Genomic DNA, 24716 nt, shown 5'->3' on the forward strand with positions numbered 1-24716 from the left:
CTTGAAATTCCCAATGCCCTTCTAGTTTCAGGAGTCCCAAGAAAAGGTGGACATACTGAAAGAAGTATCTCTCACCATTAAACGTATTCATCAGTAGGAATGAGCATGTCCTTGCAGTGGATAAAAACTCACTACTTAAGACTGTTCTGCTGGTTAAGAATGAGAGCTTTCTCTCCAAAATCAGGAGAGACATTCCATGGATGGACATGCTGCTGTACACAATACTGCTGGGATGTTGTGACAAGAAGTCCAGCGTGTAAGCACGGAGCACCAGCACACCATAACTGGCAGCTTCTACCAACTCAGAAGAGCTCCTTGGAAGAGAAAGCACAATGACATATGAATGCAGATCTGGTTAATAATTTGGTAATAAAAGGCTTTCTTATAGGAGTCTGTGGAACTACAAAGCTCAAAAGCAAAAACAGGGCAGAAATAAAAGTGTGCAATTTTTCACAATCATGGTCTATAATGTATGGCCTTGTTTATGTAATACTTGAAAATTTACCTTATCTAAGATTTGATATAATTTGATGAGACCAGTAGTATTTTGAGATCGTTTGGTCTATAAGTTTAGTTCCAATATATAACAAGGACATATGCTGCACGATGTTCATGGTAGCCGTATTCAAAATAGCCAGAAGCTGGAAACAACCCAGATGTCCTTCATCAGAAGAATGAATATGTAAAATGTGGTACACTTACACAGTGGAATACTATTCAGCTATTAAAAACAATTATTTCTTGAAATTCACAGGCAAATTGATGGAACTTGAAATATCATCCTGAGGTAACCCAGTCACAAAAGAACACACATGGTATGGACTCACTGATAAGTGGATTATTAGCCAAAAAGAAGCTCAGAATACCCATGATACCACTGACAGACCATATAAAACTCAAGAAGAAGGAAGATCATACCAAAGTGTGGATGCTACAGTACTACTCAGTAAGAGAAAAAGAACAATTTCTTGGAAGTAGCTGGAGAGAGGAGGGAGAGGGAAAACAAGGTGTGTGTGTGTGTGTGTGTGTGTGTGTGTGTGTTCAGATATGGGAGGAGATGGGGGAGAAATACAGAGGGTTAGGAATTTGAATGTAGGTATATAACAGTGGGAGAGAGGGAACAGGGACTAGCCACTAGAAAATCCCATATGCCAGGGATCCAAGAGGTTTCCAGGATGCAACAGGGAGGACATTAGCCAAAATACCCAACAAAGGAGAGCTAGAACCTGTAGAGACCATATCTAGTGGATAGGCACAGCCCCCAGTTGAAGAATGGGGGCACCCACCCACCTCAAGAATATTAATCTAGAAATCCTCCTGTCAAAAGCAAATGCAGGAACAAAGAGTAGAGCAGACACTGAAGAAAAGGCCATCCAGAGACTGCCCCACCTAGGGATTCATCCAATCTGCTGACACCAAACCAGATACTATTGCTGATGCCAGGAAGTACTTATTGACAGGAATCTAGTGTAGCTCTCCCCTGAGAAGCTCTGTCAGAGCTGGACCAATACAGATCAGGATGTAATACACAGCCAAACAGACTGATTGCAGGAACATCATAGGACAAACGATATCAACCAGAACCCCAAAGCTCCCAGGAACTAAACCACCAACCAGAGAGTACACAGGGGGTACCCATAGCTTCAGCTGGATATGTAGCAGAGGACTGCCTTATCTGGCATCACTGGGAGGGGAGCCCTTTGGTCCTGTGGAGATTTGATGACCCAGGAAAATGGAATGCTAGGCTGCTGAGGCAGGAGTGAGTAAGTGGGTGGGGGAAGCACTCTCATATAGGCAGGGGGGAGGGAGGAATAGGGGGCTTGTGGAGTGGAAACTGGGAAGGGAGATTAACATTTAAAATGTAAATAAATAAAATAACCAATAAGTTTAGTTCTTATCAATTGGTTGATGTTAAAATTACAAGCAAATGAAAAATCTCACTGATGAAATCCAGCAATTCAGAGTCCCACAGTGCCAAATATTTAAGAGCTGGGGCTGGACCTGGTAGAGAAGGCCTGCAATCCCAGCTATTGGCATGTCCATGTCAGGATGATCAGAAGTTCATGGCACCACTGAACTATAGAGCAATTAAAAGCCAGGTTAGGCATTTTATGGAGCTCCTCTCCTCCCTGAACCCCAAACTCACGGTGGGGAGGGAAAAAGGCATGTGTGAGAAAGAGAGAATGTATAAGGTGCCCATGAGCAAGCCCAAGCAAGCTCAAGGATACGGTCCAGTGGTAGAGAGCCTGTCTCCCATGTACAAGGCTCAGGCTCGTCCTGCCTACCCCTCAATGGCGGTGGTAGCAGGGAGTAGGAACTTGGCATTGTTTGCAGCACTGCTATTGTAGGGGCTGTTTTAGTTTAAAAGTATTCACTTCTGTGTCTGCATATGTGGAGACGGAGTTACCACCATTGTGAGCTCTGACACGGGCATGGGAACTGTACTGAGGTCTTCTGGAATAGTTGGGACATGCTCTTAACCACCAAGCCAACCCTCCAGCACTCTTTTCCTAAAATAAACAAACCCAACCCAACTTGGGCTAGAATAAAATAAAACTCTGACCCATTTTGGCGTTTTATATATCATGAAACCCGAAACCCCATCGTTTTGTCAGCAGTTGCTGTTAGAGGTCTGATGGTCGTGGGAATGTGTACTCTTTTTGGACAAACTGAACAGAATTGGGACCTACTTGTGCTAACACACAATGGTGGAACCATGGGGGCAGGAGAAAGGCAGTGAAGGAGGAATCAGACTTTTCTGTTTCCTTTTGTTTTGTTTTAGCTGGGGGTTTGGCTTCACATAGAGCTTTCCAAGTACCTTGCCACTGAGAAAGTTTTGTTTTAGAAACAGCCACAAAAACCACATTTCCCTTACAGATGTGGAACATAAAATGAAACACCTCCCCAGCCCCCTTTTCTCTCTTATTGGACTTGCAATTTCTGACTATACGTCAGGCAAGCATTTCATAAAACAAAATGTGCTCTTTTGATGGGCAAGAGGGACTCAGTCTTTCGTCAGGTAATTTTTTTCAATAGATAAACATTATTAAATAATGCTAATGATAGATCCTTAAGCAACCTTTAATATTTACTTTTCCTTTAAATGGATATACTATTAGAAACCAGGCTGATTTGAGTGACAATCAACCCTTTGACTGACAGCTGTCAAACTTTCCCCGTGCCTGGGAGAGGGAGGCAGGTGGGCCATTAAGCTGTCAGTGCAGTAGTCTTTTTGGCAATTAGCTTAATTTGACTCACTATAAGAACCTGCCTGTGTTGATCACTCCAAGGACATCTTGAGGAGACTATTCTCTGGTTGCAGAGAAACTGAAATTGAAACCCAGGATTCCTGCTTTACAGGTCTTTCCCAGGCACCACAGTTCCTTCAGAGATAACCTGTACCAGCCTTGGGAAGCAAGATGACCCTGGGTGAACTCTGTTTTGGCGTGCTGGGGACTGAACCTGCGACCTTGTGTACCCTAGGTCAGTATCACTAAGCTACATCATTCTTAAGGGGTGTTCTCAGGCAAAAGGTACTGTCAGCACCTCTGTCTTAAAAGAAAAAGACTTGGTACAAAGCAGCACAAAATAAGCATTGGATTAATGAAAGAATAAGTCAATGGGTAAGCCTGAGTATATAGAATTTGGCAAGACAGGACTCCTTTAGGCAGCCCAAACTGGCCGGTTTGTGATTGGTTCCTGGGGCTTATGAATGGTGGAAGTGAGCTGTTTGTGATTACTACAAACATAACCATTTCCTCACCCCCTAGGGTGTTTTGGAGTCATCAGGCCCCATGAAGGATTTCTCAAATGGTCTTTCTTGCTTCCCTGGAATGTTTACCGAGGGTACAGTGGGCAGAGAAGTACTAGAAAGAGGAAAAGGCAGCTCCCGCTCCAGCCTTAAGAAGCCATGGCAAGTGGTGGCAGCAGCCAAGTAGTGGGGACAAGAGGGGATGATGGTCATGGCAGTTATACCATACAGACTGCAGGACTGTCAGAAGGCACAAACAGCCTAACAGTTATAATCATAGCTGGTACTCATTGCTGACAATTACCCTGAGAGCCAACTGTTGTGCTTCTAGGCCACTGGCAACCAAAGCCAGAGTAGTAAGTCTTAACCAAAGTTCTTAGAACTTTTGATTATGGTTTTAAAGATTAGATTACATAAACTCCAGTTCTCTGGCTAGAGCTCTATATACCTCTGAAATCTGTCGGCCCAGGAGGAGGACCTATGTCTTTCTTTCATTTAGACGTCCATCATTATCAATGATTTTCATCTCGATGGAGACCCAGGCAGCTCACTGGTAACTGTGCGGCACACATAGGCATGATGCACTATATAGTGTGAAAACTGAGCTGGAGAAGAGATACACGACAGAAGAAATGCTACAGGAAGAAGCCCAAGGTATTAAGCAGAGTCTTGCAATGGGAGAAAATAACGGGTTCTTCCCAAAGACTAGAGCAACTAGGATTAATATCGTTTTGCCAGGTGTTTCCAGAAGCGAAGAAGCAGTCTCAGAAAAAGTAAACTTTTATGACTTCCTGAGGGGTGAGACGTGGTAAGATAAGGGTCATGTTCTAAACACCAGTCTCTACTGTACTTACTCCCTGAGCCATGGACTTCAAAAGCAAAGTCTTCATAGTGCCCCCAAGTCCATGAAACCAACATCCCTCCCAAGGAGGTGATTCTGAGTGACTCGGCAGGCCACTTCAACCTCAAGCCCACATGGGATGATGACTGGCTCTTGGACTGGACGGCGACATCTCTTAAGACAGCCAGATACCTGGCTCGCACTGGCCCCGGGTCCGCCTCGCCCAGGTGAAGGTGCGAATGAGTGTCCTCGCTCTTGGGCCCGCACCCCCGCGGCGTCACCGTGCTGTGGGTGTGCGAGGAAAGGCGGGCCCCGCCTCGGGTGCCTAGTCGAGAGGGCCACGCGGCTCGGGGATGCCCAGAACTTCCCGGCGGGAACGCTGGCCCCGCGGCGCGGGCTGCTGGGGAAGGTGTTCTCGCGAGAGGAAGCCGAGGGGCGCGGGTCGCCGCGGGTCTGAGGGGCGCGGGGCAGCCTGGGGACGAGCGCCTGGCCGGGGCGCGGAGCTGAGGCGGCGAGCGGGGTCGGGGAAGCCGCTCCCGCCAGTCGCGGAGAGCCAGCCCCTGACGTCAGGAGTTTTCCTCAAAGTCAACAACAAGCCCCGCGGCGGCGGCGGCAAGGAGCTTCGGTGGCGGCCCCCGGAGGGGGCGGGGAGGCGGCTGCCGGGTCCCTGAGGCGAGGCCGCAGTCCCCGGCTCCGCGGCTCTGCACGCTCGGCCCAGAGCCTCCGCCCCGCGTCCCGGCAGCTCGCCCCGGCCCCCCGCCCGAGCGGTGTTTTCTAGTGATGAATCGAATTTGTAGCCGACATCCGATTCCCAAGTAGAGTCTCCGCCTCCTCCTCCTCCCCGCGCCGCCGCCGCCCGCCCTCCTCCTCCCTCCTCCCGCCGCCGCCGCCGCCGCCGCCCGCTTCAGCGCCGCGGCCCGCCCGGCCGGCTCCCTCCTTCCCTCCCCTGCAGCCCTTCGTCTCCCCTCCCGCCGGCCGCACCGGGCTCCAGGGGGCCAGAGGCTCAGCGGGGTGGGGGGAGGACAGGAGGGGAGGAGGAGGGAGGGGGACCCCCGAGTCGTCCCCTCTCCTCCCCCCGTCCCCCCCGCTCCATCCTCCGCCACCGCCCGAGCAGCTGCGGGGCCGCCGCCGCCGCCTTTGCAGGTAACAGCCACCGCCCCCAGCTCTCGTCCCCCACCCAGCCTCACCGGCGCTCCCCGAGGGCCCAGCGGCTCCCTCCCTGCCTCCCTCGGGCGGGGGCGGCGGCGCGGGTGGGTGAGGCGGGGGCGTCTGGGTGTCACCGCGGCCGCCGGGGGCGTGGGCGGGGGACCGGGGTGTTCCCCTTTCCTCCTGAAGCTTTGGGGCCGTGGGTGTGGAGGTGGAGGCGGGGGGTGCCACGCGTGGGTGACACGGACCACCCCCTCGCTTTTGGGGGTGGGGGAGCGGCGGCGGTGCGCGGGCGGACAGGGAGGGGGTGTTCCTGGCCTAGCGGTACCGTGAGCTGCGCGTCTGGGTTGCCTGGCCTCGCGCCTTAGGGCTCTGCTTAGCTGGAGCCGGGTCCCTTCGCCCCGAATCGGTCGGCCGCGCGGCTTGGGGAGGGGGCGGCGGGCCGGGGCGGGGGGCGGCGGCGAGGTTATGTAACGCGAGCGGCCGGTGGCGAGTCGGTGTTTGGGTTGGAGGGGGGGAGGGGCCGTCTGCGCATGTGGCGGGAGTGCAGGCGAGGATGCACCGGCGTCCCCGGGGTCTCCTTCCTTAGTCAGCTGCCCACCCCACCTCGCCGCTCCCCGCCAGCGCCCGGGAGAGGACGGTGCTGATGGGGTGCGGGTGTGCGGGTGCGAGGTGGGTAACGTGCAAGTCTGTGTTTTTAATAGTAGTGGGGTTTTGATCCGCTAGGGAGTTGTGTGCTAAGAATAGAAATGTGCGGAAGATGCTGGGTTTGGCTGATCTACTGATGCTGTCGCTGCTGGCGGCGGCGACGACGGCGGCTCAGGCTGCAAGTAAACAAACCAGCTTCTTCCTTGTCCACCTCCTCCGCCTCCTGCGCATCGGTCTGCATCAGCCATGATGCTAGTGAGGCCCCTTGGAAGCCCGAAGTTGAAGCTTTAAGCTGGTGGCAACCATAGTCTGATGCTGAGGCGGGGTCTCCCTTGTTTGAGATTTCCTGGGAATCTACACTTAGGTTAGAGATAACTGAATCTCTTTAGGGCCAGTTTTTTTTCTTCCTCCCAGTAGTACTGTTTACTGTTTATCTTTATGTTTATGCTTACCCATAAGTCAAAGCTTGGATTCTCTCAAATGTCTTCATCAAAATAATGTTATGAAAATAAAATTCATTCCACGAGTGTAATATAGTTTGGTTCAAAGCATTGATGGATTGTAATTGATAAAGTTTACAGATAGAAATTCAACAATAAAACCTGTGTATCTGTATAGATTAAATTGTTATTAATAGAATCAATAGACTTTAGTGTGTTCTGAAAAGGACGTCATATGTAATAAATTGACAGCTGTCCCAAATCCTTAATTTAAACATGTGTTCTGTATTTGGTAAATCAAAGCCAGTTTTTAATTAGAACTATAAATTTCCAGACAGTCACTGAATTTTGTTCTTGGTAGGAACTCATTCATTATGTTAAGTTATATTTGCATTTAGAAAAAAGTTGGAAAAACCAAAAGTAAAGATGGCTTAGGGCTTGAGGATGGATCTGAATGTTCCAAAGAGGATGTCTAAAATGTGTGTTTTAAAAAGTATCTTCATGAATTGCTAGTTTTCTAGAATGTATTACTAAATACACAGTTAGATTCGAGATGTAGTTCAAGACTGAATTTTGTTCCTTTTGTCAATGTAAAATTTTGATTCTGTTTGAAGATAACTTTTTAAAGACTAGAGATGATCCCAGTATCTATAGCTTGAGGTTCAAAATTTAAAGTTCTGTACATTTGCAGTAGCATAAAGTTAATACCTAGTCCAAAGTAATAATACAGAAACTGATGAAATTGTTATTCTTATTCATCTTGTCCCTCTACTGCCTTCTGTAATGATGAATGAATAATTTTCAACTTAAAATGATTTTTTCTTTAATCTTGACAATGTTAGTTTTGCATTCTATAATGAACAATACCTGAAAATTCTTTGGATTTTCTACTTTTTGTAATTTTATTTATTGTAATTTTTGGAATGGAGGGTCTCCCTGTGTAGTTTAGGCTTCCATGATACTCACTCTGTAGCCTAGGCTGGTCTGCTAGGGATTTTCCTGCCCCAGCCTCCTGAGTGCCGAGGTCACAGGTGTGTGCCATCATTACTGGCTTGTTTATGTGATTTTTTTCACCTGAAATACTTTAAATAAAGTTCCATTCACAAAATATTAAGAGGGGGAATGTGCTTTGGAGGTAAGGTTTTTTGCACTTCATTCAGAAGATCACGGTCATTGAAGTTTGTTTTGGAGAATCACTGTATATTTAAAGTCTTTTGGTTAAACTTCTGGGACAAACATTATCGTGGATTTCAGTTGGGGGTTTAATCTTGAAACTCCAGATTTTGATTTTAACATGGAAGTTTCTAAGAGCTTAGGCTTCTTTCTAAAGAGAAACTTGTCTTATACACTGTTGTAGAAGTTTAGCTTTTATTTAAACTTTGCATCTTTTCATGACATGATAGCTAGTTATAATTTACTTTGTAATGCCCGTTAGTTCAAGAATTTGTCCCTGGGATGATGATTCTTGTTCATGTGTTAGTTGGATCAGAATCATGGCTTTATAGTGATTATGTTTATGGTACTAAAAAGCAAACCAATTTGGGATCATTTTAGATTTGTACAATAAACTTCAAGACAAAATTTTATTTGGTTTATATTGTAAGTTTATTTGACTTGCATTTTCAAGTTACTCTGAATTAATAATGCAAGTATTTTTTATGGAAGGTTTGTGCTTAACTCTGAGGAATTTAAAAGTTGCTGTTGGGCTCCAGATTCAGCATGAGCATCTGTATTCTTAATCTTGTTTTAGTGCAGCATACTCGGCGAAGGTAGGCTAATGTTAACACATGTGTTGTTATAGTCTCTAACAGCTGATAGAGTTAGATTCAGTTCCAGTTAATTCTAACTATGTTCCAGACCTTGCTATATGTGCTTTATATATTGTAATTCATTTACTTCAGGATAATCTTGTTGCAGTTTTGAAAGTGAATTTCACATGAGAAAACACTTCATGCAGCACTAAATTTGTTTTATTTAAACTCTCCTATTCAATATACATATATATGTATGTATATTCCAAATGCATATATTTTAGTCAAATATATAGTATAATATGCCATATAATATACTCTTATACATTATACTGTATATTATAATCTATACTGTAAGTCCCACAGAATCAAGTTAATATAGTTTTAAAAGGTATATTGATTAAACTAATGTCTCTTTCATTTTAGTTGTTTCAAATGCCAAAATATGTCAACTGTTTACATATTTTATTTTGATGTCTTTCATCCAATAAGAGGTAAATTTATTTTTTCAATAAAGCAATTTTCAAATAATAGTTGGTGAATAAAATTAGTATATGCTTTTTGGCTTATAAATATGCTTTTGGTTCTTAAATAATATTTAAATATATTTAAAGATTTGTTGCCAACTTCAGTTATTTTATATTTCTAAATGTGTATTTTTGCTTTTATTCTGAAGGGAAGGTAAAAAGGTTTACTAGAAGAAAACAGAACATGTTCAGATGAGAATTTGTCTCTTCTATATTAATTAAGAAAGCCTCTGACTATATTTGGGTGTCTGGGGGATTTGGCAGAAAGGAAGGTAGAATTTAGCCAATAGTGGAGTTTATTCCAGTTTTGGTCTGAGTTGAATGGCTACTTGTTTTGCATCAACTATATATTAGAATTTTAGGATAGGAGCTATACATAATCATGATTGTCATCTATAATACCACTTCTATATGAAGTTGATTGTAGATTTCAGTGTAAAGAATCTTAAAATTTATTGGCTCTGAAAGAGCTGTCAAGCATCCAATGCTGCATTTTCTTTATAGATAAGGAAATTGAGTCAGAATTGGGAACAGTTATCTAAGTGTTTTGGTCTGTCTGGTGCTCTCTTTAAAGGAAACTTTGAGATGAACGTTATTAGGGATTCTAATCTTGGGAGCTTTGTTGGAGGGGAGTCGGTCAGTAATTGTTGGCACTTAGTTCTTATATGGGTGTACTAAGCATTTTTATTTATAGTTTGAGAGGTACCTGAGGCAGATTTTGGAATTTTTTGCATGTATTATGAATTACGTGGCCAGCTGAGCCAGTGTTCTGCAGTCCTCAACATCTTATACAGGTATGGGACATTTTACATTAGAAATTAAGGGACTCTTTAATCAGCAGCTTGCCTTTTGGTTTGTGCGAAGCTGAGGATAAGCATTTCCCCAGTGTTTTAAATGAGAATATTAGATATAGGACCTAGCTCAAGCTTCTTAATAATGGACAAGTTGGTTGACATTGATGCTCTAAAAATGGGGGGGGGGGAGCTTTGCGGTTTTGTAGATATATTTTAAAGTTTATAAAGTGGTTTTTGGAAGATAGCTAACTTTCAAATTTGAAAGTTCTTACAGTTTGCCTAAAATGTCCAGACTTTAGAAAAAAAAATTACCCAGGGTGTTATTAATAAAGAGAGGCACTTGTCAATAGGTTAACAACTCCCAGTGAGGACAGATTACCTCAGAAGTACCTGAGAGATGAGCCATCTTGAATGTTGTTTCATGTCGGTGTGATCACTTCCCCACATGTCCTTTTGAAAGCTTAATATAGCCTTGTGTATTTGTCATGGCATATAAACTAGTCTTTTGGGGATTAAAACCAGGGTCTTGTATGTCAGGCCCCTTCACAGCTCTCTCCTTTACTATTTTTATCTTGAGCCATGGTCTTACCAAGTGGCTCAGACTAACCTAGAATTTATATACAGATCAGAACTTCTCCTGCCTCAGCCTCCAGACAAGTGGAATTACAGTCATGCACTACCATCCTGGCTTAGTTTTTCTTAAAATCTAGCTATTAAAATCTGAAACTTCCATAAAACCTAAAATAGTTTCTCCTGATCATCATTTATGTTTTAAAATATTAATTGATTTGAATTAGTTTCCTTAATAATTCAGTTTTTCTATTATAAATAAAGTCTATAAAATTGTAGCATAGAACATTATAGTCAAAGGGGATCTATAGTTTAAAGTTATTTTGGATTTTAATTTGGAAATAAACATAGGTAGCCATGTCTGGTGGCTCATGTTTGTAATTCTAGCACTCAGAGAATTGAAACAGATTCAAGGAACGCCCCCACTCCCCCCCCCCCCAAGTGCAATGAGGTAATTATCATTTAGGAAGTTACTAACATGAACTTTGCACTTGTATAACAGGGTGCTTTTCAACCTCATTTTAATTTTATGTTATTTGTTGATACTTTAGTTTTGTTTATTTTTAGCTAACTTGAAAACATTTTGATGATTACGTTTTTTGAGGTTCGTATTTACTATAAAGCAGATGAAGCTGATGACTAATTACAGGTGGTTGCTCTTAGTGAATGTCCCTACAAATGGTAACTGGGGAATATTGTCTTTGCTTTTGGCTACAGTTTTCTTAGGTTCATAATTAAGAGTCAAGGTAATATAAGTGAAGGATTTTGATAACAAATACATAATAAGCTTTTCAGTTCTTGTCTCAGAGTAGACCAAAGGCATTAACTTATTAAGCTTCATATTGCTTTGACTGATAATCCTAAAACATGTTTGATACTCTTTTAAAACATCAGCAAGAAAATACTTCTTTCCTTTTTCTTCCCATAATGAGAAATGAAGTTTCTTCTAGTTGGATTTGAAAATGGATGATCTCAACAAAAAGTGCTTTAAAATGTCAATTAAAAATAGAGTAGTTTTAATGCAATCTAATTTTTGGAGAAGACTATGGAAGACCATAGGGAACATGATTTAATAAAGGGAATTTTGATATATATATATAATACTTACATAATGTTTACATTTATTTTTGTTTTAAACATGATATGCCATTCTTGCCGTTGACTTACTAAAGTGTTTGCTTAGTTTATTCTTTATTATCTAAAGCTTTTTATGTCTTTGTTCATTTATCTGTTTATTCACTAATTCTCTATTTGTTGAATAAGTGCCAGACACAGTCAAATTGCTTTAATAATTTATGTTGTGATTCAATGAAATTAAATATGAGAAGTGTTTTGTATATTATAAAATGATATTCAAATGAAGTTATTATCATCAAATTCTCTAATAGTGTATCATGAATGAAAATATCTTTACTATTGAATCTACTATGAATTTTGTGTAACTTTTTAATAAGAATGATAAAAATTAGATTATCTAGCACTGAAATATTTAATGCCATAGACTTAAAAATAAAAAAAGTTTTTTGTTAACTCACTGGAAAGATCATATCTGGAAGTTAGTATGGAAGGGGGGTGAAGCTTTACCATTAGAAATAGGTGACAACATATTAGCTCATCTTGTGAACTAGTGTTTATGTAACTGTTGGAGACTGAATGGGAGATAAAAATGACTGGAGCAGGGGCATTGCCATGAAGAAATCAGTATGTGTACTACATAGGAGCCAATAGCATTGGTTTTACATATAAAAGGCAACATTTATTGCTAATCTAATATTGCATTTAAAGTTTTGTTTCAAGATGGTACCATTTTAGCCATTAGACATAGGAACAATTTTTAAAGCACAAAATTGTGATTATGGATAGAATTTAGTAACTGTTTAAGATACAGTGGAATAAGATTACTTCTAACACTTAGGTTCGGTGACCTTGATAAAGTTTTGTTGTCTTAATTTAATGCATTGATCTCCTCCCCCTCAGAATCTAGTTTTCAGGAACAGGTCCTTTATAAAACAAGATTAATTGATCTGGATTAATCAGGTTCAATTTCTCTTCATAAGGACATTCCAGTATAATTTACTTTAATTGAAAGTATCTCTTGGATATAACTATTCATTTTACCTTTACCCACAAGAATGTTACAGATTCTCTTTCCTTCAGCTTATATACTTTTATATGGAAGGAGGGTGAAGCTTGCTTTACCATTAGAAACAGAGAGAGAGGGAGAGAGAGACAGAGACAGAGAGACAGAGAGACAGACACACAGAGCGACAGAGACAGAGAGACACACAGAGAGAAACAGATCAAAGTACCAACAAGAACAGCTCAGTGCAGCTATGATGACATTTTGCATTAGTCTTTTTTCAGTATTTAACTTATAATTCCTTATGTACTATATGGAGTCATCACCTTGATTTTTCTAGCTCTATGATATGTAGTCAGTTAGGTTCTTTGGGATATGATGTCAGTCAAAATAAAATAATATTTTAACACTATAACTTATAGCTTTTAATTTTTCCTGTTTGTACTGTTTTTAATGTGAAGTGGGTACTTTAAATAATATTAGTGCTTCCTCTGCTAGTATGTAGTGTGGGAATTATTGGTAAATTGTCTCTTACTTTAGGATATTTAATGGTAGTAGAGATGTTTCATGGGGACAAAATTGTAAAATTTCCCAAACTTACTTGAACAAAGGACTTATTTTCTCTAATGTCTTTTAGTTCAACACTATCAAACAATCATAGTTTTAAAGAGATCCAGAATACACTATTCCTCTTTATTTTGCAGCAACACGTCTCCATAATTAATTTTGAGTAGTCCTGTCCCTGCTTTTATGTATTGTGCATGACATACTTGCATAGCCCATGATAGGGTGGTCTTCGGTGGACCACTAGCCTTTGTCAGATTGTGTAGAGGATGTCTAGTTTTGGTCACTGATTGATAAGTGGGTAGGCTTTGTACATAATTTGTATTGGAAGAGGACTTGTAATCTAGTTCAGTACTATCTGGGAATTTAACCTTGAATTTAATGCTATGCACTCTTTATGAAGGTCCAACTTCATAGAGTACAGTTAGTCTATATAACCATTTTTTTTCTGTTTACTTAAGTTTATGTTATGTGTCACTTAACACTGGTCCATATTTTTGCAGATGTGGAAGTACTTCAACAAAGTTCTGTGGCAGCATTTCCCTTCTTAGATTGATAGGGACAATAATAGTACAGTTCATTAAGCTTATTGCTTTATATGTAAAGATGCCTTGAAGAAGCCTTTTTACTAAGTTACCATGTAAAGACCTAGGGGATAAATTTCTGTTTACTATCTTAGGAAACACTATTTCGTCTGAGCAGTTCTCTTCTTTTTGTATTACAGACATTAACACTGAAACCTATCATGTTTTTGAATTTGCAATTTCCCCAAAGTATTTCATTTTAAATTTTTGATTCACCTTTTACATACAGAGTTTTGAAACGAAGAGTGCCAATTTTGGAGTTGGCACTCTGAATTTTGGCTCTACAACTTACTGTCTTGAAATGTAGCAATTACTTATTCTCTGTAAGCCCCAGTTTCTCAGTGCTGTGAGATGAAGTTAATAACAAGAGTTGTGAAGGTTCTCAGAGGATGACAGACTAACATTTTTGGCATGTCTTTTATACTTTCGTATTCCTTTTGTTCTACTTTTTTATCTACCCAAGAAAATAGATGACTTAATGTTGTATTTTGAGTGTGATCTACCCAAAGTATTTTTAGAACAAGGCAGATTATATAAATGTTAGTTTCTTGCCACATTGTATTTAACATAAAATAAAGCAACTAAAACTACTTACAAACACTTTGACATAACTTTTTTTTTTTTTTTTTTTTTTTTTTTTTTTTTTTGACATTAAAGGGATTTGGGCCACTCAACTTTTATTTTTCTCCTTCACCTTTTGTATACAGTACAAAACATGCTTTCTGTGTTTTTGTAGATCTGACAGTGATTTTGTTAGGACATTAAATTTCAGTCACTTAGGTTAAATGTTTCACTATCATTTAGCATCTGTCACAAGACCAATGCAGTGTACTCATAGAACTATTTATTAAGTCCCCCATGTTTGAAAAGCTAGACTTTATGTGGTCAGGCCAATTGAAGACATTTACAAAGACTTAGTTGTTTGTTATTGCTGTGTGAGTTCAAGAATGGAAAAAAAAGAAATTCTTTCTTCAATACTTCCTTCCAGGCTGAGTCATCATCACTAGAGTGTGGGAAGGGCAGCAGCAACAAGAGCAGCAGCAGCAGCAGCAGCACAGCAGCACAGCAGCAGAAAAGAATCCAAATCCTAAAACTGATCTTGCATAGCACCATTTCTCCAAGTTGGGGGCTCAGAGGGGAGCCATCATGAGCGATGTTACCATTGTGAAAGAAGGTTGGGTTCAGAAGAGGGGTAAGTAAGGTGCTCAGCAAAACTGAGAACAGTGTGGTTGGTGAAAGTGCTGAGCTTGAGTGTGATGCTGAGAGTTGGTTAAGTTGGATGTGCTGTAAATAAGGTTTACCATGTATGTTAGGAATTTTCTTATTTAGGGATTTTCTTCTAATTCTTGAATTTTACAGGTTTTAAGTAGGACATTAGATTTTTGCATGTTAGTAATGTATTTTTCTGCAATGTCTTCAGATTCAACAGATTTCAAAGGATTATTTAACATAGAAAAGGACTCTTGTGTCTACATAATGATATATTAATATTTAGATAAAGATTACAACATTGTGTCAATTTGTATGGTAGCATAAAGTCTTAACATAGTAAGGCAAGGGCTTACATGTTGAAGTAAATATTAAAAAATAAAAAATCAGTTTATCTCTCTACCATTCCTGGTCTCACTCCTCAGGCCGGACCCTGATACAGAGCAGCAGAGCACCTCTGGCGCCAGGTCTGAGCTAACCTCAGTGGCCCAACTCTGTCCCTGCAACTCCCTTTCCTGGCAGTTTACTACCACCTTTTCTCTGCCTCTGTCCTGGGGTGTTTCTCTACCCCAAAATCCTACAAACACAACTCTACAGCCCAATAGCTTTTCATACAGGTTTATATATTCAACTCTCAATCCACAAGCCCTCTACACAACAAGATTGCATCAAATAGACAAAGATACAAACTGCCCTTCTATATGAGATATTAGACTGTAAAACCTTAATGTTCTTAGCCTTTTAACACCAGTGACTATCACCTGGGTCTAGCTGGTCCTTAGGAAGCTCCATGTTGCCAAGACATTCCCGCTCCATCCTTTGACCTCCTCCAACCTTTCAGCCCTCTCTACTTCCCTCTCCTGCCCAGTCACTGGCTTTTTTTTTTTTTTATTTTACTAATTAAAATGGGAAGGTTGCACTGCCACCTTAGGCAACTTTGCCAAGGCCACCTTCGATGCCATCTCAAAGACCTACAGCTACTTGACCCCTGACCTCTGGAAAGAAACTGTGTTCACCAAGTCTCCTTATCAGGAATTCACTGATCATCTTGTGAAAACTCACACCAGAGTCACTGTTCAGAGGACCTAGGCTCCATCTGTGTCTAGCACATAAGGGTTTTTATAAAATACAAAATAAATGAACTAAGTCTGTTAAAAAAAAAAAATGGGAAGGTCCAGTTGGAGTCAGGTCACTAGGTAGCCCTTCTTGGGGAAGTGGAATTAGCATTAAAATACAAACAGCTTCAGGACAATTTACACTTACATTTAACCTACAAGACTAAACAGGCCCATAAATTAGGTAAATTAAAACTCTTATATAAAAATCCAAATGTGGACAGTAATTTTCTTTGTTTAATTATATATTTTTTGTTTATATGATGTACTTTTACTATATATTTTTTGTCTATTCTTTTTAGTTAAAGACATAATTTTTTTATTACTAAATAACTGCTGTAAAGCTTGTTTATAGTGTGAGTGACCACCTTCTTACTTAACCTGCATGTTTATTAGAGATCTGGACTTCTGGGATAGTTCCTCAGTCACTATACCTGTCTACCTACATGACCTAATTCAGTAGGATGAAGGATCCTTTTAGGTCCTATTTGATAGTTGCAAGTTACCTCTTCAGCACTGATTTTCATTTCTTTGAAGATCTTTGGTTAGCGCCCATGCTAAAGAGCTGTTGTCAGTTGCTAAATGTAATTATACCCTTTGGAATTTTAAAATAGGCCTTATGTTATAATTTGTGTACAATAAATATTTCAAATGATATTGGAATGAGTTGTGCCTAACATTTATGGTGATGTGACAGACACTTCAGTCCTGCAGGAGAACACTCCTCTCACTCTAGGAAGTACTTCCCATGTGGTTTTAGTTCAGTACTTCTCTGCTTTACTCATATAGTTGATGTGAAAGGTAGAACTGCTTCTGGAAATACAGTTCTTCAATTATTAGTTTTTAACTAATTTTCTTTTTGAAACATAACCTCACTTTATACGCAAGTTGTACTTAGACTTAATATGTAGCTTAGGTAGTTAGTTACTCAACTTGGTAATCCTCCTGTCTAGGTCTCTTGAGTACTGGGATAATAGGCATGTGTTACTACTCTTGGCTTTGTCTTTTTAATACTTGGTAGAAATTTGATTTGTGTTGCAATATCCTCTTCAACCCAAATAAATCCATTCAATGAAAACATAGCTCAGTAATTAGGAACACAAGCTGCACGTCTATATTGCGTAGATTTACCACTACACTCTCTAGTCCCCTCTAGGAGATCCCTTATAACTTGCCGTTAACCTTCCTCCTGTTCCCTGTGCCTTCTTCCCTTCTCCTCACTCCTCCTCTTGCCTTTTACTCCCTGATTCTTCCTCTTCCATTTCCTCTCCTTTTTCCCACCTCCTCTCCTTGTCCAATCAGATATTGACTTAACATAAACCTACAGAATTGTCTCTGGATATTGTGAGGAAAGTTTTATGAACATTGAGTATATGCCTTCTTATAGTATGTTTCCATTTGTATTGGGTAATAACCTAGGATAAGATTGCGGGTTACATGGTAAGTGCCTGTTTAAATTTAGAAAACTGTCAATTTAGTTTCCAAAGTGACTGACCATTTGTGTTGCTACATTTGTCTTTACTTTAGTCTCATGTATTTGGAAAGCATTTTCAGATTTTAGTGCTTTGCTTTTTTTAACTAGTTTATATTCTTTTTTTTTTTTGGGAGGGGAGCAAAGGAGAGAAAGGTGCCAAGTCACTTAAAACTTTAAAAATATCTTTTATTAGTTCCTAAAACCTGCTTTTGTAAGATCATTGTGAGATCAAATTAAATAATGAATCTGGCTGTCTGTATCTTCATGTTAGTCTAAAGCCTTAGATGTTTCTTGAGTCTGTTAAAGTGCATCTTTTCTGAAGAACTGTGATGGAAGGTTACTATTTAGCCCATAAAATAGGTAATAGAAAACAAAGAAAATGGCACATAAAAAGTATTGTTCTTCCTACATTGATCAGAGAAGTTTTCAATCCTCCTTCCTCCCTCTCCTGTGTACATATGTTTTTCTGAATTTATGTTCATGATATTGAGAAATAATAGCCATCTGAACATAATGTGAGTAGTACTCAAAAGTAAGAAATGAAATATAAAAATCCTTCTATGTTTTACTTCTTCAGCTGGTTCCTCTCTTTAGAGATAGTCATTATAGACTTTATTTTTAATTCTTCTGTTGATTAGTATTCTAATTGTGCATACAATACACAATACTTTATTTTCAGATAGCCATTTTCACACACTCTAGTGTTTCTGTTATGAAAATGAAATAGCTTTGAAGACCTGTTCACCTTTTCCTCCTATTTGGGGGAAGGGGTTGGCTCTATGGCTAAAACTTTGATATTAGACCACCAGTTTTGGGAACTTTATTTCTAAATTTGCTATTTGTAAACAATTTGAATTTCCAACATTCTGGTCATGGATTGTGCCACTATAATATTTATTGTATATTGCCAAGGCTTATGGTAGTTAAACTTGTTGATTCTGAAAAGCAACAAATAACATTATAATTATTTAATGCTAGTGATAGGATAGTACCTTAAATATAAAAGAGATTTTTTCATACCTCAGTTCTCAACTGCATATCTTTTATTGTTTGTATGATTGTTTTTCTTGAATTTCTTTTCTTTGTTTTTGACTTTCAGTCATACATATCCTACTTATGTTCCTCCTACCTCAGTTCTCCCAAGTTTGGAACTGTAGATATTGGCCACAGTGTGGCTTTCCCTGAACATTCTGATGGGCATGTTTTCCCCCCTGCTGATTGAAGGACACATACACTTTATTGATTGTTTAGCTTTTTTATTCACAACGTTTGAAGTACTAGTGCACTGCTTTCTGAATATGATACCTACATATTTAAATCTGTTCTTTTGACTTTCATGTCTGGTACGTTTCTTGGCTGTGCATATAATTCACATTTAAATTGCTTTCAGTCCAATGGTTAGTTGCAAGCATCTTCATCTGCATCAGTAAGGCACTGGCAAGACCACGTCTCTCAGGAGACATCCATATTAGGCTCCTATCACTGGGTTTGGTGGCTGCATATAGGATGAATCCCTAGGTAAGGCAGTCTCTGGATGACCTTTCCTTCAGTTCCTGCTCCACTGTTTGTCCCTGTATTTATTCCCATATTTTGTTCCCCCTTCTAAGAAGGACTGATGCACACAGTTTGGTCTTCCTTCTTCTTGATCTTCATATGGTCTGTGAACTGTATCTTGAGTTTTCCAAGCTTTTGGACTAATATATTTATCAGTGAGTGCATACCATGTGTATTCTTTTGTGACTGGGTTACTTCACTCAGGATATTTTCTAGTTCCATCCATTGCCTAAGAGTTTCATGAAGTCATGGAGAAGTTAGAGAAAGGACTGAAGGAGCTGAAGGGAACAACAATATCAACCAACCAGACCCCCCAGAGCTTCCAGGGACTAACCATCAACCAAAGAGTACATATGGAGGGACCCATGGCTCCAGCCATATATATAGCAGAGGATGGCCTTGGCTAGCATCAATAGGAGGAGAAACCAGGGCGTTGAGATAGGAGTGGGTGGGTGGGAGTGGGAGCATCTTCATAGAAGCAGGGAGAGTGGGTAGAGGTTATGGAGTGGGGCAAAAGGGGATAACATTTGAAATGTAAATACATAAAATATCCAATAAAAAAAGAAAAAAACCTAAAAAAATACTAAGAGGATTGGCAAGGTAAAAAATGCTTTCATCCAGAACTTTGAAAGTTGTACTGTTTTGCTTTTAGTAAGTAGTTCTACTGAGGAGAGGTATGATACTCATGAATTATTTCTTCATAGGAAACCCATTTTTGTTCTCTGGAACTTGTTGATGCTTCTGTATCTTTGGAATTATGAAATTAAAGGAGAATGAATTGCTGCGTAATTTTGTTCATTTTGTTTACTGTCTTTAAAAATATTTTTTTTAGATATATTTATTTGTATGAGTACACTGTACCTTTTTTCATCCAAAGAAGGGCACCAGATCCCATTACAGATGGTTGTGAGTCACCATGTGATTGCTGGGGATTGAACTCAGTACTTCTGGAAGAGCAGCCAGTGCTCTTAACCACTGAGCCATCTCTGCAACACTACCTGTGTTTACAGTTTTAGTGTACAATTTGAATATGGAAGTTTAGGTCTGTCATCCTTTCTATAGTGTTTTTTATGTCTTCCGTTATTTTTTCTCTTGTGCATTTTCTTATTTCCTAGGGCATCTAAATTAATCTGAGATGTAAAAAAAATTCTTTATTTTTTATGCCTTTTTAGGAAGGAGAGAAATTTTTCTTGGACATTTAATTTACTTTTTCTTTCAGTATGTTTCTGAATTACTTCTGCTGTTACTTTATATTTCTAGGAATTCTTTGTAGTTTATAGTTGCTTTTTCTTATAATAGTTTTGAACAGTAGATTTTATTTTGAAGTAGTTTTCCTTCTCTTTAAGTATTTTGGTTAGTTGATTATAATTCTTGGTGATGGTTTTAGGTGCCTCATGGTACAGTTACAAGAGGATTGGGTTACTGGCAGTGCTCTCCATTTTTGTTTTTAATCATTTTCTCTGTATTATTGACAAATAAGTTTGCTGAGTTAGAATTTGTTATGGTAATTAATTGTACTCTTGAAAGCATTAGTTGAAACACTAGAGTAAATAAACTTAGGTACCTTCCACTATTCTGTCAGACAATTTTATTATTGTTTAAGTAATAATTTGATGTTTCAGTCAAACATTTTACAGTATAAGCTGTTGCTTCTTAATTTTTCTTTGGTTCCAAGAATTTCTCCTCCCAAATGCATTTTTTAAAATCCTGGTCATATAATTATAACCTGATCTCTGGTGTATTTGTTTGGAAATAAATGTCTGCTTCACAGGTTTAAGTGTTAAGTGTAGAAAGAAGGTATTAAAATTACTTATGCTAGTGAGTAAAATATAAAAAGTAAGGATGAAGTTCAAATCATTGCCAAGAGTTGTTCTGTGGCTGATCAGTGATAGAGCTCACCCTCCAACCACTGTAAAAGCCATAAAACATACAGTTCCTAGTTGGAATGTTAGTCTTATTTCTCAAGCCTGTTTGAATAAGTTCTTAATAATTTAGCTTCTTTCTGGCTACTACCTTATTTGTTCTTAAAAATTATTTATTTATATGAATACACTATAGCAGTCTTCAGACACATAAGAAGAGGGTATTGGGTCCCTGTTATAGATGGTTGTGAGCCACATGTGGGTGCTGGGAATTGAACTCAGGACCTCTGGAAGAGCAGTCAATGCTCTTAACTGCTCAGCTATCTCTCCAGCCCCTTATTTGTACTTTTAATGTAAGTCGATTTTTGAGTAAATACTTTCCCAGACAATGAGGAAAAGGAGGTAAATACTGATATTTATATAGGATAAATGCTTTCTTAGTCTCATTTGTTAGAGATTTATCAATAATAAAATTATCTTGTGTACTTTTTTATAGCAGTTGAAGACAGTAATTTAGATGACACACAAAGCATTACTAGTGTAGAATTGACAGTTATTACTAAGTATGGGCTAAGCTAAACCTGCATGTTCCTCTATGGTGGACCTGTAGCAATACTTACTGTATTGTTCAAAAAACAGCTTATTGTTCTGGGTGATGCTAAAACTTTAAAGCTAGATGTAGAGCTTTGCTTCCAGCTTTATGAGTTTATTATATCTATTCCTATTGTAGGAATATGGTACATTAATAAAATGGGAAATTCAACAAGTTTAAAAGATTTACATGATAAAATTAAAATGCAGTAATAAATTTAGGGGGTGGAGGATGAGAGTGGGGGGAATGGGGATAACATTTGAAATGTAAATAAGGAGAATATCCAATAAAATTTAATTAAAAATAATCACTTTTTATAACTTTTGATACTGTTTTTTAAAATACCGAAATATTTTAGCCTACTTTTTAATACTGTGATAAAATATTTGAAATAGGATATTTTGTAAAAAAGATGTTTATTTAGTTTAGTTAGTATTTTGGAGGCTCAAGTGTATGTCACCTATGTGTACTCAGCTTTCCTGAAAGTTCCCTGTCATGTGGCTGATGATAACTCTGTGGGAGTGCAAGCCATCACATTTAGGGACAGGAGACATGGAGAGAAGATGGGCAGTGATTGCTCTTTTGTAAGTGTTCTCTTGTGGGAACTAAAATAGTCTCAGGAGAACTACTCAGGTGGAGCATGGCACCAGTGACCCTAATGACTTCACGTGTCACTCTCAAAGCTTTTATAACGTCTGCAAGCTGCCACCAAATCTAATATCTCAAAAGATGTTTGGGTGTCTTTATCACACCCCAACTGTAGCACTAAGTAGTAAATTTTGAATGTAGAAAGTCAGTTCTTTGATAAACCATTAGGTTCTACTATTTTAGTAGTCAGTTAATTCTTAATGTGACTTGGGAAATTAAAACAAATTCAAGAGATAACTTACTGAAAACATTTTCATTGATAAAATGATACCAGTATGAATTTGTTATACCTGTTTGTTGTTTTAGTATCTAAAGAGTGAACCTTCCTATATTGTTACTCTGTTGTAAACCAGTTGTGACTTCAAATAACTATTTTTCTTATCTTTTAATTATAATATCTATCATGTCTGTCAATAGAATACTTGTCTTGCATTATATGAAATAGTTCAGTTAAATTAGATTTGGTGAGATAACAGTTTTGTCTATAAATTGTCTCATGGGAGCCAAGTCCTATTATGCAAAATACACTGTAGCAACATAAGGATTGTAAGCAGGCTTTGTTGTGATTTGTGCTGTTGTTTATATAGTAAAATTACATAATTTGTTGTGGAAAGCAAAACTTTTTTTTTAAAGTGAAAAAGGTTGAGAGTTTTTCATTTTTCTTTATTTTGTGTTCTTTTGTTCATGCTTTATTTCTGAAGTCTCTTGTGAAATAAATTATAAAGTGGGTAAGAAGAAAGAAAAAGACAACTTGATGTCCTGTTTGCTAGCTAGTAGTAACCTTTCTTCATAGAGAGCACATAGCTGTGATGGGGACTGTGTAAGCCATAGGTTAGGTTAGAGAAGTCAGCTGCAACTGTTGAGACAGAGTTAGTTAGTTTAAAGTTTTTTACTTATGTTTTGAGATAGGTCTTAGATAACCAGGACTGGCCTTGAACTTGCACTATGGTGAGGCTGGCTTTGAACTTTTATCCTTCTTACTCTACTTCCTGGGATTACATGTGAGCACCACAACCAGTTTGGCTATGAAAATTAGAGATGTAATTAATGTATTTGTAATATGGAATTGGTTTAAATTTTTATTTTTTATTTTTTTACAATTTTCACACACTTATTTTTAAAATGGCAAGCAAGAGAACATAATAGGATGTACCATCAAGTGATAAGCTTTCGTTAGGTTTCATGGAGTTGCTGTGGCACAGACACAGACTTTGGTGTATTCCAGTTAACAGTGAAGTTATGTGTACTGACTTGTAGCTTCATTTAGTTAACGTGTGAATGTTTGTTTGTTTTCTGTATGCACAAGGCAAATACTTTACCAGGGAAATATATCTCTTTATTTCTTAATGTTAGTTTAAAGATTTTTCTATTTAGAAGGTAAAGTTATCTTTAAAGAACCAGAATTCTTCTTTTCTCCATTTCTACAAGTCAGGTATAAATAGCTTGTGGCTCATGGGGTGGGTGCTCGTGGCCAAGTATAGCTGTATGTAAACACTGCCCAACATTGCAATCTTAGTTAAAATATTGAGCACTTTTCTCTTATTTAATTTGTATAGTTTGCATGTGAACTTTATAGATGACAAATTTATGTTGCTATATCTAAAGGTTGGACATTCCTGCATGTCTTTTAATTCTCGTTTGTGGCCATATTTTACTGGGTAAGATCTCTAATACACTGTTTAATAAGAGAATGTGTATTTTTACCATAAATTCTCTGTTAGTGGTTACTTTTCCTTTTCTACGATTTGTCAGGCTGCATTCCCTTCTTTCTGCTGTGCTGAATTTTATGCAGTGGTTTCCAGTTTTTCTGAAATATTTTATTGTTACTATTGAAGTGACCATTTCCTTTTTCTTTTAAAATATGGATGTATGAGTTGTCATTCTGAATAAATCCTCTTTAGTCAACATAAACTTAAAAATGTTCCATTTTTTTTACAATTTCTTTAAGTAATTTTTAAAGAATTATTTTATATAGAATCGGAAATTTTATATATAGATTAGTTTGTTGTAAAGTATTCTACTGCTATACTAGAACCTGCTAGGCATGTGTTTTAAAATATAGATATAAAATGTAAGCTTTGTTATTTGCTGTCTAGTTGAATGCTTACAGAAATTATTAATACCAAGTATGGGAGGTCGGAACTGTTGGACAAGAAGACTTAAAACCCCCTAATAGTGGAAAAGATGAAAGTGTTCTTATGTCAGTCACTGCTTAGATCTCAATGGGAACTACAAAGCTGTACCTACTGAGCTCATATCTTCTCTTGAGTAACTATCTTTACAGCTTCTAGTGTCTTTGCAATCAGAAAACTTATTTGCTTGTTAGCTTTCTGAATTACCTTTTGTGCTGACTACACATTTCTGCAGTTGTATTTTTTCTGTGTTTTAACATATGCTAGTTTCTGGTTGGCACTGCTATATTTTTCTCTTTGTCAGTAAAAATCTTCAAGGCTAAATTTTAATATTGTTTCAGTATCTTTCTGTAGCTCACAGTCTTTCAAAGTTAGAATGTTTGCTCTTGTTTGTTAGATTCCAATTGATCTTTGCCTTATAGCTTTGTATTTGG

The 24716-nt window shown here is 38.7% G+C and overlaps 1 protein-coding gene across 3 annotated transcripts in view; it reads left to right on the forward strand.

Moving 5' to 3' along the window:
• Positions 1-5511: 5511 nt before the first annotated feature.
• AKT3 (AKT serine/threonine kinase 3) overlaps positions 5512-24716 on the forward strand; it is a 246318-nt gene continuing 227113 nt past the window's right edge. For all 3 annotated transcript variants that reach the window (XR_013974863.1, XM_080909361.1, XM_080909362.1), the window contains exons 1-2: positions 5512-5735; positions 14685-14888. Coding sequence is in view for 2 of the 3 variants with exons in the window: in XM_080909361.1 (XP_080765487.1) it covers positions 14843-14888 (46 nt within the window). In the remaining variant the exon portion in view is untranslated. The remainder of the gene's footprint in view (positions 5736-14684; positions 14889-24716) is intronic.

The sequence above is a fragment of the Micromys minutus genome, assembly GCF_963924665.1.
Source record: "Micromys minutus genome assembly, chromosome: 1".
Taxonomy (NCBI): domain Eukaryota; kingdom Metazoa; phylum Chordata; class Mammalia; order Rodentia; family Muridae; genus Micromys; species Micromys minutus.